We start from the raw sequence: 15546 nt of genomic DNA on the forward strand, positions 1-15546 counted from the left end.
ACAAATTTCTATCTGGATACTTTAGATCAAAATTTGTTGCCCATTCTCAATGGGAAAGTGCCCAAGCATCACTCGGGAACATTGCCCAGCAACATTGCTCAAAAAGTTGCCCCATGTATCACCTTAAGATGTTAAAATCAGGGAACAATAACACTCCATATTCCTTCTAACTGACCTATAATAATTTTTTGTAGAGTTACGCTGCTTGACCATTACTGATAACTCCAATTATTTTTATGTTATAAAGCCAAAAACTGACATGCTGGCCTATCAATCTATGTTGCTTTTCACTGTTTTGTTCACACCTAAGCACCATCCTTAAAATTTATTAGAGGGTTTTAATCATTATAATGTACTAAAGAAAAGGTCGTTAAACATTTGACATTTAATTGACAATGAGCATGTTTATGTGTGATTATTTTAGGCTCAACAAAGTAATCTTGTGCATGTAGCCAGGAGTCTGGGCCGAGCCGTCCCTCTGTCCCCTCAGCTGATCCTGGCTCCTACAGCTACAGTAACTGCTCTACAGTCTGACACTAATGCAACCAATAACACACAGTCTGCCTCTGCACAGGTGCACACATATACTGTAATACATGCACATCCAAAAGTACCCATGATTATTCAAACATTTCTCATTTGTATTCGTGAATATGCTGTGCTCAAAACAAATATCTTTTTGAATACAATTGCGGATGTATTGAACAAAAGAATATTTACAGGATTACTTGGTATTTCAATTATAATTTGGAACCATTCCATTTACTGCACATCCATTAATTCAGCAGACACTTTTATCCAGAATTACTTTTGAAAGAACCAATCCTAAAGGATCCTAATAGAATCGTATAGGTTTCCAATATAGCACAACACAAAAACTATATTTTATATTTTGTAACTTGACCTTTTAGAACACTGTGTTATGTTTGTCAATAAAGCCTGTATATGTCCAATGCAATAAAAAAAAATCCAGTAAATCCAATTAAAAAAAAAATCCAGTTTATGCAGTAGGATCATTTTTTAAAGATTCTTATTTGATTACATTAGAATTAGGATCATTATGATTGTCTCCAAATTGTAAAAGAAATTCCAATAGGGATAATGTTTACTTTAGGATAGTTAGCCTAGGTATTTACATGCAAAATATTTACTTTTCAAATACTACAATTCAAATGTTTTGAATATATTTGTACAGAGCCCCATAAATGACATACAGGGAAAAAATATTAGGCTAAATCGTGTGCACGATATACTAATTTGTTCTCTCGATTTGCTAAATCATGCACACAATCTATAAATCGAGGGAACGAATTAGTAAATCATGAGCACGATTTAGTAAATTGAAGGAACAAATTAGTCAGTGTTGCCAGTTTAGTGATTTTGTCGATAGATTTAACGACTTCCACGCCCCCTTTGAGACTTTTTTCAAAAGCCTAGCCACATATCTAACTACTTCTTGGACAAACCTTATTTGGATTATTATCTCGTCCACTGATCTATATTTATATAGATCAGTGAACTCGCCATTATGATGTCATCTAGCGACACTTAGTAACAGTTTTAGCTACTTTCAATTGAAAGCAGTTGGCAACACTGGAATTAGTAAATCGTGTGCATGATTTAGTAAATCGAGGGAACGAATTAGTAAATCGTGCGCACGATTTACTTTTTTCTTGCATGTCATGTGCAGGGCTCCGTAACATTTGAATTCAAATGTTCATTGATATTTATTACTTTCATAGGTGCAGAACCTTGCCCTGCGCAACCAGCAGGGGGCGTCTTCCACTTCTCAGTCCTCAGGCCTCCAGGCACTGAGTTTAAAGCAGACCCCCGTCTCCATTCAGCCCACCCCGCTCATCAAGACACCCTGCCAGAGTGCTTCCAGCTCAGGCACTGGTGTTGGAAAAGGCAACTTGAACACTGCTTCCTCGGGTGGCACGAAGAAGGAAGAGGAGGGACAAACAGAGATGAAAGCAGTTAACATGAGTCGTAATGTCACCTCTTCACATCCCTTAATCGCACCAGGTAAACTCAGACCCATATGGCCTATACAGTAACCCCCAAAAATATTAGGACACTTAACCCACACTTAGGCGGTCTGAATGCTATTGCATTCAGCAAAAAAATATGACAACAGTATACATCTGCAAAGAAATTATATTAGAGCTTTTCTATAAACTATCATCATGATTCTGGGGCATTTTTTGCAATGAGGAAGTTAGTTCCCCTCAATTTCACTCAGGTGTCCTCCACAAAGATGCTCAACAACAAATATAGTTACTTCTAGTATTGTCTCTCACTTTGGTTGATATTTGATCTAGTAATGTTTCCGTCAAGCACGTTTTGTGGTCCAGAAATTGTTGTGTGTGCACACTGGGCCAGAAAGGTTCACTTAAACAGAAATGTTTTCTGACATGTTTTCACTCTAATAAGTTCCAACTTCACTTGTCAATCCATCATGTCACACACTAAGTAAGTACCAAAGAAAGGAGAAATCCACCCAAGGCTACATTTGTCCTGCATGGCTTATGCTCAAACGTATTAACGCATACATGGCCTTTGAAGGGCACACACGTTCGCAGATGAGTATTTTAGTGCCCGTCAACATCTGACATGCACGCCATCCATCATTCTACTGGTCTCTAATCATAACAGCTCACACAGGGCAATTATCCTGCATATTTATAAGCAGGTACCTGGGCGTGTCGAGGCCAGTAGGGACTCGGGAGTAGGGACTGTGCTATGCTTTTAGTTATGCTTTTGTAGAAGATACAAAAAAGGCCTCTGATTATTACAAAAGAAGAAGAAAGTATCTCCAGTAGCTCCAGGGTCAAAAATTTGCACCAGTCAAGTGCCAAGTAAAGTAAAAACAAGCCTTCAGGAGTTTTGGTTATGTTTATGTATGACCAAATAGCAGTTTATGTGACCAAATTAAAGCAAATACATAAAAATCTAAGAAAACCTTAAATTACCTCTTTTCTTTCTTTTTATTTTTACAACAAAAACTACTATAAAACGCATTGTACAATTATATATTATATTGTATAATGCAATGTAATGCAATATAATGCAAAATACATTTTTCACATCCAGTCAAAAAAAGAAAAAAAAGAAAAAAAAAGGAACTTTTCACAGTACATCTACTACTGCAAAAAGTTAATTTTCGACCCTGGTTACCTAGCTCCCATGTAAATGTAATAATATATATATAAATTGATGGCTGTGTTAAGATAAAGACTACTGGCTAAATACGTAAACGGGAAATGAAACTGCTTGTCTTTAAATGTAGCTACATTTGTGCATTCATATAAAAACTCACTTCACTCTCATTAGGAGAGCTGTATTTCTTTACATGTCAGTGATCATTTGCAGGTGTAAGGTGTATGCCAGTGTATACATACACAAATAACAGAATGAATCAAGCTTGAACAAGCTTTGACTTGATTAAACAAAAAGTGTGTTTGAGAGGGTCCAACTGAGCCTCAGTGGAGAGGAAGGGTAAAAAGCCACCTGATGTGTGTTAGGATGTAGTTTCCATGGAAGTGTGCTCCAGAGAGCTGATGTGATGCGTGTTATGATTCCCCTTGTGCATTAATGATATTCACAGATCTGGAAAGTCATCCCAGGCTATTATTCTCTTAGTTGAATCTTGCCAGTTTGCTTATGTTCTAATGTTTTTAAAATCTGAATATCAGGGGCCAATTACACACCACCGTTTTCAATTAAAAACGGAAAACTTATTTTGTGTTTTGGTTTTGGTGTTTTGTTCATTTACATGACAACGACATTTTGGGGGCTTAAAAAATGTAAACTGAATCCCAAAAACGTGTTTAAAAGTGCAAATCTTTGAAAACTATACCATTATTGTCTCAGTGTAAACTACAAAAACGTGAATTTGTGAAAACAGTGACGTCATTTTCCTTTACAAACTACTGGCCTGACATAAATAATACAGCGTTTCTAATAGTTTTCGAGGATCTGTGTGAACGGGGATCATTTTGACAACGTTGTCCTCTGTACACAAAATTTTTTGTTTTAGTACATCATTGTAGTGTAAATGTGCCCTAAGATTAAAAATAATGTGAACGTGGATATTGGAAAGAGATTGGATTGGATATTTTGGTTTTAAAAAATTGAGAATATGATTGCCAGCTGATTGTGAGATTTCACTCCTTGCTTTTTTTTTGGAACTGGTAAAGTCTAAACCAGTAAAAACTGTTTATATAAAGTGTATTCGACTCTCTATTTTGATACTAATTCTAGTATCAAATACAACCACACACTAGAGGGCTTGTTAAAAGAAAGAAGGAAAGAGCCACAGACATTAACATACCGCTGCTGTGCCCTCAAAATAAGTGAAAAGTACTTATTGTAGAGCAAATGCACCCATATAGGAAAACCTTATTCAAAGATTTCTCTTCTCTTCTCTAATGGAGTTAAGCTGAGAACAGTTTGAGACATTGATCTCTTCTGGAACTCTATGGAAACTCATACCAGATTACATGGGTCTCATGTCAGGAAAAGCAAAGTCTCAATTCGCTCTCCATTTAATCTCATTGCTGTGTGAGAGAAACATTTGAGATATTTAAGAGATCTAATATGGCCCAACATGTGAGAAAAGGTACATCTTGTATGTCTCCAAGCATATGTCATTGTTTTAATGTGTTATGTATTGTGGCTTTGCATATAGCTGAACGTTCGGCAGGAAATTTCGGGGTTTTCCAGGGTTGCGCTCTGCAGGGAATAACTCATCAACTCCTTATTCTGAACATCCGGGAGAAAGAGAGAGTGAGAGAAAGTGAGCACAGAGGATTGAGTCATCTGAACACACCATCCCACACCATTCACATTAGACGGAAGAACATTCCCACACTGAACTTTTTCTGTTTGCTATTAAGAGTTTCAAAGAAAGACTGTATTTGTTCCTGACGTCTGCTTCACATATCCGGTGTACATTTCAAGTGACAGAACACACACGCGCATATTATATTATATATATATATATAAAAACATAAAAACATAAAAACCACATGCTAGCTAACTTTCCAGTTGGAGTTTTTCAGATTCCTTTACTGCTCATAAACTTTTGAGGTTGTGATCTCAATGTGCCCAACTCTTAAGGTTTTTGTGTTTGAATGTTCTCCTGCTGAGATAATATTAAATTTTAACACACTTTCCTGCAAGTCCTCCAGTCAAACACCTAATCACAGTTTTAAACTCATCCAGTTTCCACTGCCGTAGTCCTGGATACAGAAGTTGTACTGGAAAACCCAAGCACAGAGACTAATGTTAGCAGATAAATAAAATAAAATAAATAATAGGAATAAATAAATAAATAAATTGAGTTATATATATAAATAATTTTATTGACATCAGTCAGGGTTCAACACTTTTTGACCAATGAACTGACATGACTTTTCCATGAACTTTCCAAATGTTTGTGATTTACTGGATAATCATTTTACAGAATAATTTATATTCAGACCGATTCTCAATTGAATTTGCTTACAAATCAGAATTCACTAATGGCTTGAAAGCATGTAACTTTAACAAGAACATTGTTTAATTAATTAATAAAAAAAAATAATAATAATAAGCGAGCATATTGATTATAGAAATTACTGGAAAACACAATTTTAAAATTCCCTGACATTTTCCATAACTGTGGGAAACCTGAGCACTTTAGGAATTTACCTATGCCAGCTTGAAAAAACATTGTATAAATGTATGAAATTCCATGTGCATGTTGCTGTCATTTTATATTCGCAACTGTCAGTTTAATGTGTAGTCATGTGAAACAGTATGTGTATGTAATAATAAGTGTTTGTCCTTCCAGCGTATGCCCAAATCCAGCCTCAGGCCCTGATTAAGCAGCAACCGCAACAGTTTGTCATTCAACCACAAGCCCCACCCACCTCTAGAACCCAGCCTCAGTTACTGCAGACCGCCTCTGTCCAGCCCCACCAACAGACAGCCTCACTGGGCATTCAGAGCTCCGCCCAGACCTCATCTGTAGCAGGGATCATTCCAGTTTTGCCCAAACCAGCACTTCACAATCAGGTCTCAGCTCAAAGTCAACAGGCCACCATCTTCCATTCAACTATAAGCCACCATGCAGTTAACCAGCACGGCACACACATGGGCCTGGCCCATGCTAAAGCTCAACCGGTCCAACTGACAGCCATCAATCTCCAAATCCAACCTGCACAAAGCCAGGTAAGGGACTCCCTTATTAGAGCCTTATAGTAGATTAAAGATATTGTAGACAATTCAAAAGCAACTAACTACTTTTATCCTATTTAGGCTTCAAGACTGGCTCAGGATGACAAGGAGAAGCCCACCTCTTTGGTGGTAAGAGAGATCTGCCCACCAGTACAAATGCAACCATCCACTACGACCCAAGGCACCGACCCCCCTGAACAATCCAAAGCTGACACTGTTAACGCTACATCTCAAACACAAGGTACAGTGGCCAACAAGAGTCTATGTTTGATAAAACATAGCCTATGCAATTATCAACAATAGAGACACTGTTAATTGATTAAAGTATATTTTATAAAAATATAAAGACAGTATATTTTAAATATTTAGTTTATATTTAGCATCTTTTTACTAAGCACTATGAATGAAGGCCAGTATCACTGAGTGAGAAGTGATACTGATTTTTTTTCTTCTCAATTTTAGCCATTAATTATAGCCATTCAACATTATAGTATAATTGAAAGCTATAATTTTTAACATTTAATAGTTTTTAAAAATATAACGACTTTTAATTTAAGTGAACTTAAAACAATCTTCACATAAACCAATTGTAATAAATGTCACATTTAGCTGTGCCTTTAGTATATGACGGTTCAACGCTGAGGTTTGTTTCTACTGGCTCAGATTTTTATCTGCCCTGCAAAAATGTTGTTTTTGACCCATGTAACCTTGTAAACAGTGCTTTAAGATTTTCAGGTAGGTCTAACAGGTAAAATATACAGAAATTGAATAATTTCTTCTTCGATTATAAATTGAATATAGAGCTACATAAGTTATTCAGTTAAGAGCAGTGAGTGATTTTCTCTTTGTATTTAGACAACCGTGCTGAATAGTGCTGGTAGAATGCGTGAAGTGACGTCACCACTCACAATTGGTCACTTGTCTGTTGTCTGGCTACCAGTTTCTCCGTAGCTGGCTAAGCGCTCTATTTGAGTGACGTAGACACAAATTAATAATAAAATTAAAAGAAATATCTGATCATCCTCCATAACGCGGTCGTTATTTACATCTCCTATCATCAGTAATCCGTTGCGTTACCAAGGCAATGAGTGACGCTTTTGTATTACATTCCAACGTGCGGCCGTTATCACCCCCACAGTGAAAAATGAAACTGTAACCGTACCAGCTGGCCTGGATTACACGGAATGGAACAGTTACGCAATGAGAAACGTTCAGCCTGACGGTGGAAAAGCGGCTAATGATAGCTTGATCATACTGTAGCGCAGCCAAAGGACAGAAAAAAACAGCTTTGCATTAAATTGCATTAAATATTTTTAACACGTTAAATTGAAAAAATTAATTGCATGCGTTCTATATATGTAAGCAATAAGGTACGAGAGGCTGTGCTGTATCGTGAATAAGTCACGGCTGAAGGGCGTTGTTAGGCACGACGCGAAGCTGTGACTTATTCACGATACAGCACTAGCCTCGAGTGCCTTATTGCTTTTATAAAACGGTTATCACACAATACAATATTAAAGCCAAAAATATGTATCAATGCAACTTTCATGAAGTAAACTTTCACTAAAAGCCTTTTTTCTGCCGGAAAAAATAGTCCCTGACCATGAACAGCAACAGAAGTTACATTATTACGCCATTAGATGGCAGCAAAGACTGTCTTTATGAGTGTGCCACTCAGTAGCGAAGACTTTTACATTGAAAAGACTGAATTGCTGTGAACACAGAACAAGACCAGCTGACAAATGCTTTCACTAGCGCTGTCAGTCACGGGAAATCCCCTTAACTGTTAAAAGGACAAGATAATACATCGGACATTTAAACAGATTATTTATTATGAACATAGGACTGACCTGAAGGAAAATGCTAAATCTGAATGCAGGTAATAAACTCGATCAATCAATCTCTTTCTCACAATACTCTTCTAGATCTACATAATACAGTAAGCTTCAATGAACAATATCAATTGAGAACATACAGTTTACGTTGCTAAGAGTGGTTGCTAAGGGTGTTGTGTAGTGATACACAGATCCGTTGGGTGAAGCGGTCATAGCTGTGTTTTACCATGAATAAAACACAGCTATTGACCAATCAGTATCAAGGACAGAAACTAACCGTTTATATATATTATATATATACACATATAAAACCTTAAACCTTCTGTTTATTTCACACCTATCAAAATACAGTTACAAATATGCACATACAAACTTGCCTGATGAATACATCATTAAGACAGAATTCTGAACATTAAATTCTGTTAATTTTTGTATCCAAGTAAACAAATAAACAACATACCCATCCCTATACCTGAATATTTTATAATGGATATTCTGAAGAAATCACTAAAGACACTAGTTTAGCACACTAACCAGTTAAAATTGTAATTTGCAAGGGTGCCAAAATATTTTGATAAAAAATTCATAAATTTCAATGCATTAGATCACAAAATAAATCAAGTGGTATTGTCAAACAAATTATGTGTAGCATTTTGCTTGCAATGTGTGCTTATGCCATCTCATTTCAAAACTGACTTTAATGTGTTTTATATTCTGTTATCTAATGCAATGACATTCATACATTGCAAGTATGGGTTATGTCCAAAGTCTGAGGGCACTATATCAAATACCACATACGGCTTTCACTATTTCATTTAAAATACAAGGCTTTCGACTCCCATGTGGTGAATCAGATTTGCTAACAAAGAAAGAGAGGAAGTAGCATGCAATTCCCATGAGTACAGTAATATGAACAAGAACTGACTCTGGGCCAGTCACATGACTCTGTAGACTTCCTTGACTGCCAAAAGGCACAACTAGCAGCCTTCCTGCCGAATCAGTCAGAAACTGGTTTTAGACCAGGGTGTAACCTACCTTGAGATAATGCCCAATATAGGGGATATAAAGGACACAGTCGCTGCCGCCAGCCAGTGAAAGACTCTTGAACCTCTACAGAGTCATGTGACCTGCCACTTGAGGCTGCTGCCATCCAGGGAAAGACTGAACCGCCTCTCCGGCAGAATGTGCTTGTGCGTGGGAGTGAAGCATTAGAAAAGGAGCAGCGCACACTGCATGTTGCGTAGTATCGCACGCGTGGCGGTGCCTGGAAATTCTGTCTTTGATATCAGTGAAACAGGCGTGTGGGAATGAGGCTCCCCCCGTGTTTTGAAACGGAATTGAAGAGCGCCCCTTCGGGAAATGACTTTTTATTATGCTTTGTCGGTAAGCTACAGTATGTCTTGTGTTGTGATGCCAGTAGTTTTGGTTAGTGGGCTTAAAAGAAAACCGAAGCGGTCTCGAGGAGGCGCGCATTTTGACGCCAGTCTGAACGCAGTGACGCATCTTGTGTGAACAGGAGAGATGTACTTTTTCTTAGTTGATTTAAGTTTTTAGATGCCTAACGTTGGTGGGATGTTTCTTCAAGTAATAGTTCACACAAGATCAAATCATTTACTTACCCTCATTATGACGTTCCATCGTTATTTCATTTCTTCAGTGAACTGCAGTATGTCCTTTCTTTGACAACTTGTTCATAAAATGACAGCGAATAACCTTAAAACACTTCGTAAAAGTAGTCCATACTTTAATATTGAAAGTATTCTGAAGTTATTGAATAGCTTTGTGTGAGGAATACAATGAAATTGCAGTCGTTATTGACTAATAATCTTCCCTTCGGTTTAAAATACCGTTGGCAGACAGTTGCGTTCAAATTAAAAATGGCGCTGTCTTACGGCGCCGCTCTAGTTGGACGTCTTTGACGTCAAACGCCATTGGCTCTCAAGTGTCACTTGACTGATCAACACATTTTGTGCGTACTTGTAGCGATATTTTCTTTAAAATATTCTTATAGCCGCTTTTTATGAATATGTTACTGAATATCTCCCTTTGTGTTTCATAGAAGAAATAAAAATTCATAAAACTAAAAACATCATCATAAATATCTTAAACCAGCAAACCAGACTGGTTTAAGAGATATTATTTTCCTTTAATGTTTGGCTTAACTGTTCCTTAAATGTTCGTAAACTACTTTATAAGCTCACTGTTTGTATTTTACTTTCAGCAGCAGTCTTTTCCAGGCTTTCCCGTAAACAATGGCGACTGCTGATATTTGTGCTGCTGATGTTGTTGTGGTTGCTATGGTGATGAGTTTGAGTATGGTGATGCTTTGTTTCTTTTCCGCCAGGCTCTGTGGAGACGGCGCGTGACCCCACGGGAGCACCGGTGACATCGACCATGACCTCGGCAGCCTCAAGCGAGCCGCCTCCGGCAGCTGTGACAGGAAGTGTGGCACAAAACGGCGAGAACAAGCCACCTCAAGCCATAGTGAAGCCACACGTCCTCACGCATGTCATCGAGGGGTTTGTTATCCAGGAGGGAGCTGAGCCATTCCCTGTGAGTTGTAATAAAAAAACAAAAACAAATTTAATACAACAACATGATGATAATAATAATGCAATAACTATTGTTGTTTCAGTGAATCATAAGTTGTTAAAAATTATAAAAATAATAACAATTAAACCTCGAAATAAATACAGTAATATTAATAATAATAATAATAATAATTGTATTATTATTATTATTATTAATATTATTCATAGAAAATTAAATGCAACAATATTATTGTTATTATTGTTATTATTATTATTACTATTCATAATAATTTTAATAGTACCATATTATTATTATCATCATAATAACCATAAAAAATGTAATACAACAATAATAATACAAGTATTATTATTAATTCAGTAAATAATAACAAATATTTATAAAGACTAAAAAAGACTAAAAAAAATTGAAACTGGAAATTAATTTAATAATAATTGTATCGTTATTCATAATACTACATTACAACAACAATATTATTATTATCTCATAATAATTGTAATACAGCAATATTATTATAATTATCACTATTCATACAAAAATTAATACAACAACAATAATACAAGTATTATTATTATTAATTCAGTAAATAATAAAATGTATTTATATAAACTAATAAAAATGATAACTGAAAATTAATTTATTAATAATAATAATTGTATTATTATTCATAAGAATACAATGCAACAACAAAATATTATTATTATTATTACTATTCATACAAATTAATACAACAACAAAAATAATACAAGTATTATTAATTCAGTAAATAATAATGATTTATAAAAACAAAAATATTAAAATGGAAATTAATGTATTAATAATAATAGTATTATTAGTCATAATAATACAATACAACAATATTATTTTATTATTCATAATGCAACAATAATAATACAATTATTATTAATTTAGTCAATTATATAAATTAATTTTAAAAACAAATTAAATTAAAACTCAAAATGTATTAATCATTCCGCTATTTATTGTTAAATAATTAAATTTTTCATTTATTTTCAGCATCAGTTTTTTCTTTGTATATTAGCGAATTGCCCTGATTTACACCATCAAACTAAACTGTAGAAAAATATTATCTGTTGAAGGTGTCCACAGTGTTACAGTAATCACCCTGACATCATCACTTTTGAATACTGTATTGTCAGGTGGAGAGACCTCCGGTGCAGGCAGACAGCCCCAAGAAACCAGACACGCAGCTTCCCTCAGATCCAGAGAAAACGGCCAGCAGCAATTCCCTCAGTGCCACAAACTCAGACATGGAGGAGGTTGGACAACAAGGTAGACATTTAATTTAGTAGATTCAAACATACTGCAGCCCATGTCTGTTTTTCTAAGATCCATGATTTTTTTATGCATCAGGGTAAAGTTTTGAAAGATTGGAAACAAAGGAGCGTCATGATGCATTACTGATGAGAGATAGTCGGAATTTCCTGTTTGTGAACTTTACGATTGAAACGTTGTGTAGTGAAGGTGCGGCAAAAAGATAAGCTTCGTAGTAATGCCTCATCATTGCAAAGATTACAAACAAACCTTGTTTCAGCTAGTCATAAATAAACTGTAGCTTAATACTTTATATTATTTTTAACTTCATCAGACACAAGGGTTCAGGAGGAATCGGAGGAGCCCAAGCTCACATGTGAGCTCTGTGGATGGGTTGATTTTGCCTACAAGTTCAAACGTTCAAAGCGCTTCTGTTCCATGGTCTGTGCTAAAAGGTTAGAGATTCAAAACATTTTTTACAAAGTTTTTAATGGAAATATCTAGAAATGCATGTTTAAACAAAGTTGCATGACACTTATTTGGGTTCATTTAGGAACTTATACTTAATAACTGAAATTATAGATATAACTGCTACCAAAATGATAACTAATAAAAAATTGTTGTGATGTGCAGTAGTTTTATCTGTATGCTAACATACAACACTCTTGTTCAGATACAGTGTTAGTTGCACGAAGCGGATTGGTCTGTTCCACCCTGACAGAACTAAAACACCCAATCAGATAAATAAGTGGAGAAGGAGAAGGTCTCATAGTCCCAGAGGCAGGGAGGCCAAAAAGCAGGTGAACAGCTACTTTAGTCCAGTTGTGCATGCCACAATTAAGTAAATAATCCTATCTTTGTTATTACCTCATTTTCATCTCTTGTTTTATTCTTGATCCTTCCAGCGGCTCTCTGTATCTCAGCAATCTCAGGGAGAATCTATATCCTCACCGCTCCAATCGCAGCCTAGTCAAGGAGAGTCCAGCCCCTGTTCGGATATCTCCAGTTATGAGGAAGCAACTTCCCCGCTTTCTGCAGCCAGTTCTGGCCCAATCGTTTCTCAAGGTGGGGTCGCTGGTAACGATCCAGAAGAGCTTCCTCTCCTCAGTCAGCACTTCCTACCATGCGACCCCACCAAATGGAATGTGCAAGAGGTGTTTGAGTTCATCCGCTCTTTGCCAGGTAAGTGGCTTTTTATGATATATATATATATATATATATATATATATATATATATACACACACACACTACCATTTAAAAGTTTGGGGTCAGTACGATTTTACAAAAATAAAAAATAAATTAACTTTTATTCAGCAAAAATGCATTAAGCTGATCAAAAGTGACAGTAAAGACTTTTCTAAAGTTAAAAAAATTAAAAAAAAAAATTAAATTTAAAATTTTGAACTTTCTGTTCATCAAAGAATCCTGGGGAAAAAAAAAAAAAAAAGATCACGGTTTCCACAAAAATATTAAGCAGCACAACTGTTTTCAACATTGATAATAATAAGAAATGATTCTTTAGCACCATATCAGCATATTAGAATGATTTATGAAGGATCATGTGACACTGAAGACTGAAAATTCAGCTTTGCGTCACAGGAATAAATTATATTTTAAAATATATTAAAATAGAAACCAGTTTTTTTAAACTGTAATAATATTTCACAATATTGCTGTTTTTAACAAATGAAATCAGCATAAAATGCATAAAAGACTTCTTTCAAAAACAAAAACTTACTGACCCCAAATGTAATAACGGTATCGTATAAATACATACATGCACACACACACATTTGATATGATATTTTGTCATCAAAATAGTGCTGTCAAACAATTAATCGCATCCAAAATAAAAGTTTGTATAGTATCTGTTTGTGTACTGTGTATAATTATTGTGTATATATAAATACACACACACACACATGCATGTATATATTTAAGAAAAAACTGTTACATTTATATATTAAATATTTCTATTTATATATTATATATATAAGTGTATATATACAGTATATACATGCAAATATTTCTTAAATATATACATATACATAATAATTATACACAGTACACAAACAGATATTATACAAACTTTTATTTTGGATGCGATTAATCGCGATTAATTGTTTAACAGCACTAATGATGACAAAGAAGATAAATGCAAAGATATTTTGAAAAAAAAAAAATCTACAACAATATATTTATTTACAAATATGCTATTTAATAATGCAAATTTTTGTGACTCCACAATTAGGTTGCCAGGAGATTGCAGACGAGTTTCGTGCTCAGGAGATTGATGGACAGGCCATGCTGCTACTGAAGGAAGACCACCTAATGAGTGCCATGAATATTAAATTAGGACCCGCCCTCAAAATTTTCGCTCGCATAAACATGCTGAAAGATTCCTAGCCTTAAAAAGGCAGTAAGTGTTTGTGTGTGTGTCCTCTGATGTCACTTAAACTTGACCTAGTGACTACAGCACCCCAAACTGCACTACAACATTTTTTTTAAAATAATATCTAAAAACTTTATAAAAAAATTGGGGCTAAGCCCAAAACTGCACCTCCTCAAGAGAAGAACTGAAGTAAATTCAGCTGGAATAGAAAATGACCGACTACCTATGAAGATCCGCACAAATATTGACTTATACCAAATGGAAGGCATTATGAATTAGTGATTTGGAATGGAATTCTAACTGGGACTTAAAGATCACAATACCGGTGCTCAGATAAAATCTTTGGATAATGTACATATAACAACGCTGCAGTCCAAACAACTAATATTATCATGTGGTTTCACAATCTCACATTTTGGCCCAGATATCTCTGGAATGTACATTTGTTGTTTTCAGGTATGATTTTGTCTTATTGTACATGCCAGATGCTTTTGTACAGTATAAATATGTTTAAGTAAATTATTCTTACCTTTGTGTGTGAGTATTTGTAACAGAGTTGAATCACAACAAACTGGTGCTATTTCACTGTCACATTTACTTTGAGAAGACTTGAATAACAGAAGCACAGTAACAGAATATTCAACTTTGAACCTGAAAAACGATAGAACCTAAAGGAAGGGATACAGTTTAAAAAAATCCTGTCAACAGCGCCTTATTCAATGTGTGTCTGTGCACTCTGGTTTTGAGATGCACATTAAATTGTATTTGTCTTGGATATTGGGAATGACACTATGTTTGGTTTTAATTGTGCCCAAATTTGTCATTGTATGTTGCTAGAAATGATTGTGATGATGGGTTGTTTTTTTTAGTACAATGCTTTGTGAAATGCCTGTATTTATCAGATGAATGAAATTTGTAATATAACATTTTTAAGGAAAGAACTTGTTTAATTTCTTGTTTTTCACCTTAACTGCTTGCACAGCTTCATTAATTTTACTCCACACCTAATTTTTCATTACATTGATAACAAAACACTCACATAAGAAAACATTCTGTTTTGCCATTTAAAACCTAACAAACTTTTTTTTTTTTTTTTAAACGTTCTGCTTTATTTATTATCTTTAAATAAAATGCCACGCAGTTTAATATTTTGCTAATGACATTTATTCATTTTAAATTACAATAATACACCACTAGGTGGCACACATGTATTTCGTCAAACTTAAAACTATCCCGTCTACATTTTTTCAACATTTAAGATGACTTTAGAG

General features: G+C 35.1%; 1 protein-coding gene across 4 annotated transcripts in view; it reads left to right on the forward strand.

Moving 5' to 3' along the window:
• Positions 1–15216, forward strand: part of phc2b (polyhomeotic homolog 2b (Drosophila)) — a 32408-nt gene extending 17192 nt beyond the window's left edge. For 3 of the 4 annotated variants that reach the window (XM_051896718.1, XM_051896720.1, XM_051896719.1), the window contains 10 exons: positions 425–574; positions 1743–2025; positions 5837–6216; positions 6304–6463; positions 10402–10610; positions 11768–11900; positions 12217–12337; positions 12556–12682; positions 12788–13064; positions 14135–15216. In XM_051896718.1, coding sequence (XP_051752678.1) covers positions 425–574; positions 1743–2025; positions 5837–6216; positions 6304–6463; positions 10402–10610; positions 11768–11900; positions 12217–12337; positions 12556–12682; positions 12788–13064; positions 14135–14289 — 1995 coding nt within the window. In that variant the 3' untranslated portion in view covers positions 14290–15216. The remainder of the gene's footprint in view (positions 1–424; positions 575–1742; positions 2026–5836; positions 6217–6303; positions 6464–10401; positions 10611–11767; positions 11901–12216; positions 12338–12555; positions 12683–12787; positions 13065–14134) is intronic. The other variant, XM_051896717.1, reaches the window with a different exon arrangement.
• The last annotated feature ends 330 nt before the right edge of the window (positions 15217–15546 follow it).

Source organism: Ctenopharyngodon idella, chromosome 6, assembly GCF_019924925.1.
Source record: "Ctenopharyngodon idella isolate HZGC_01 chromosome 6, HZGC01, whole genome shotgun sequence".
Lineage (NCBI taxonomy): Eukaryota > Metazoa > Chordata > Actinopteri > Cypriniformes > Xenocyprididae > Ctenopharyngodon > Ctenopharyngodon idella.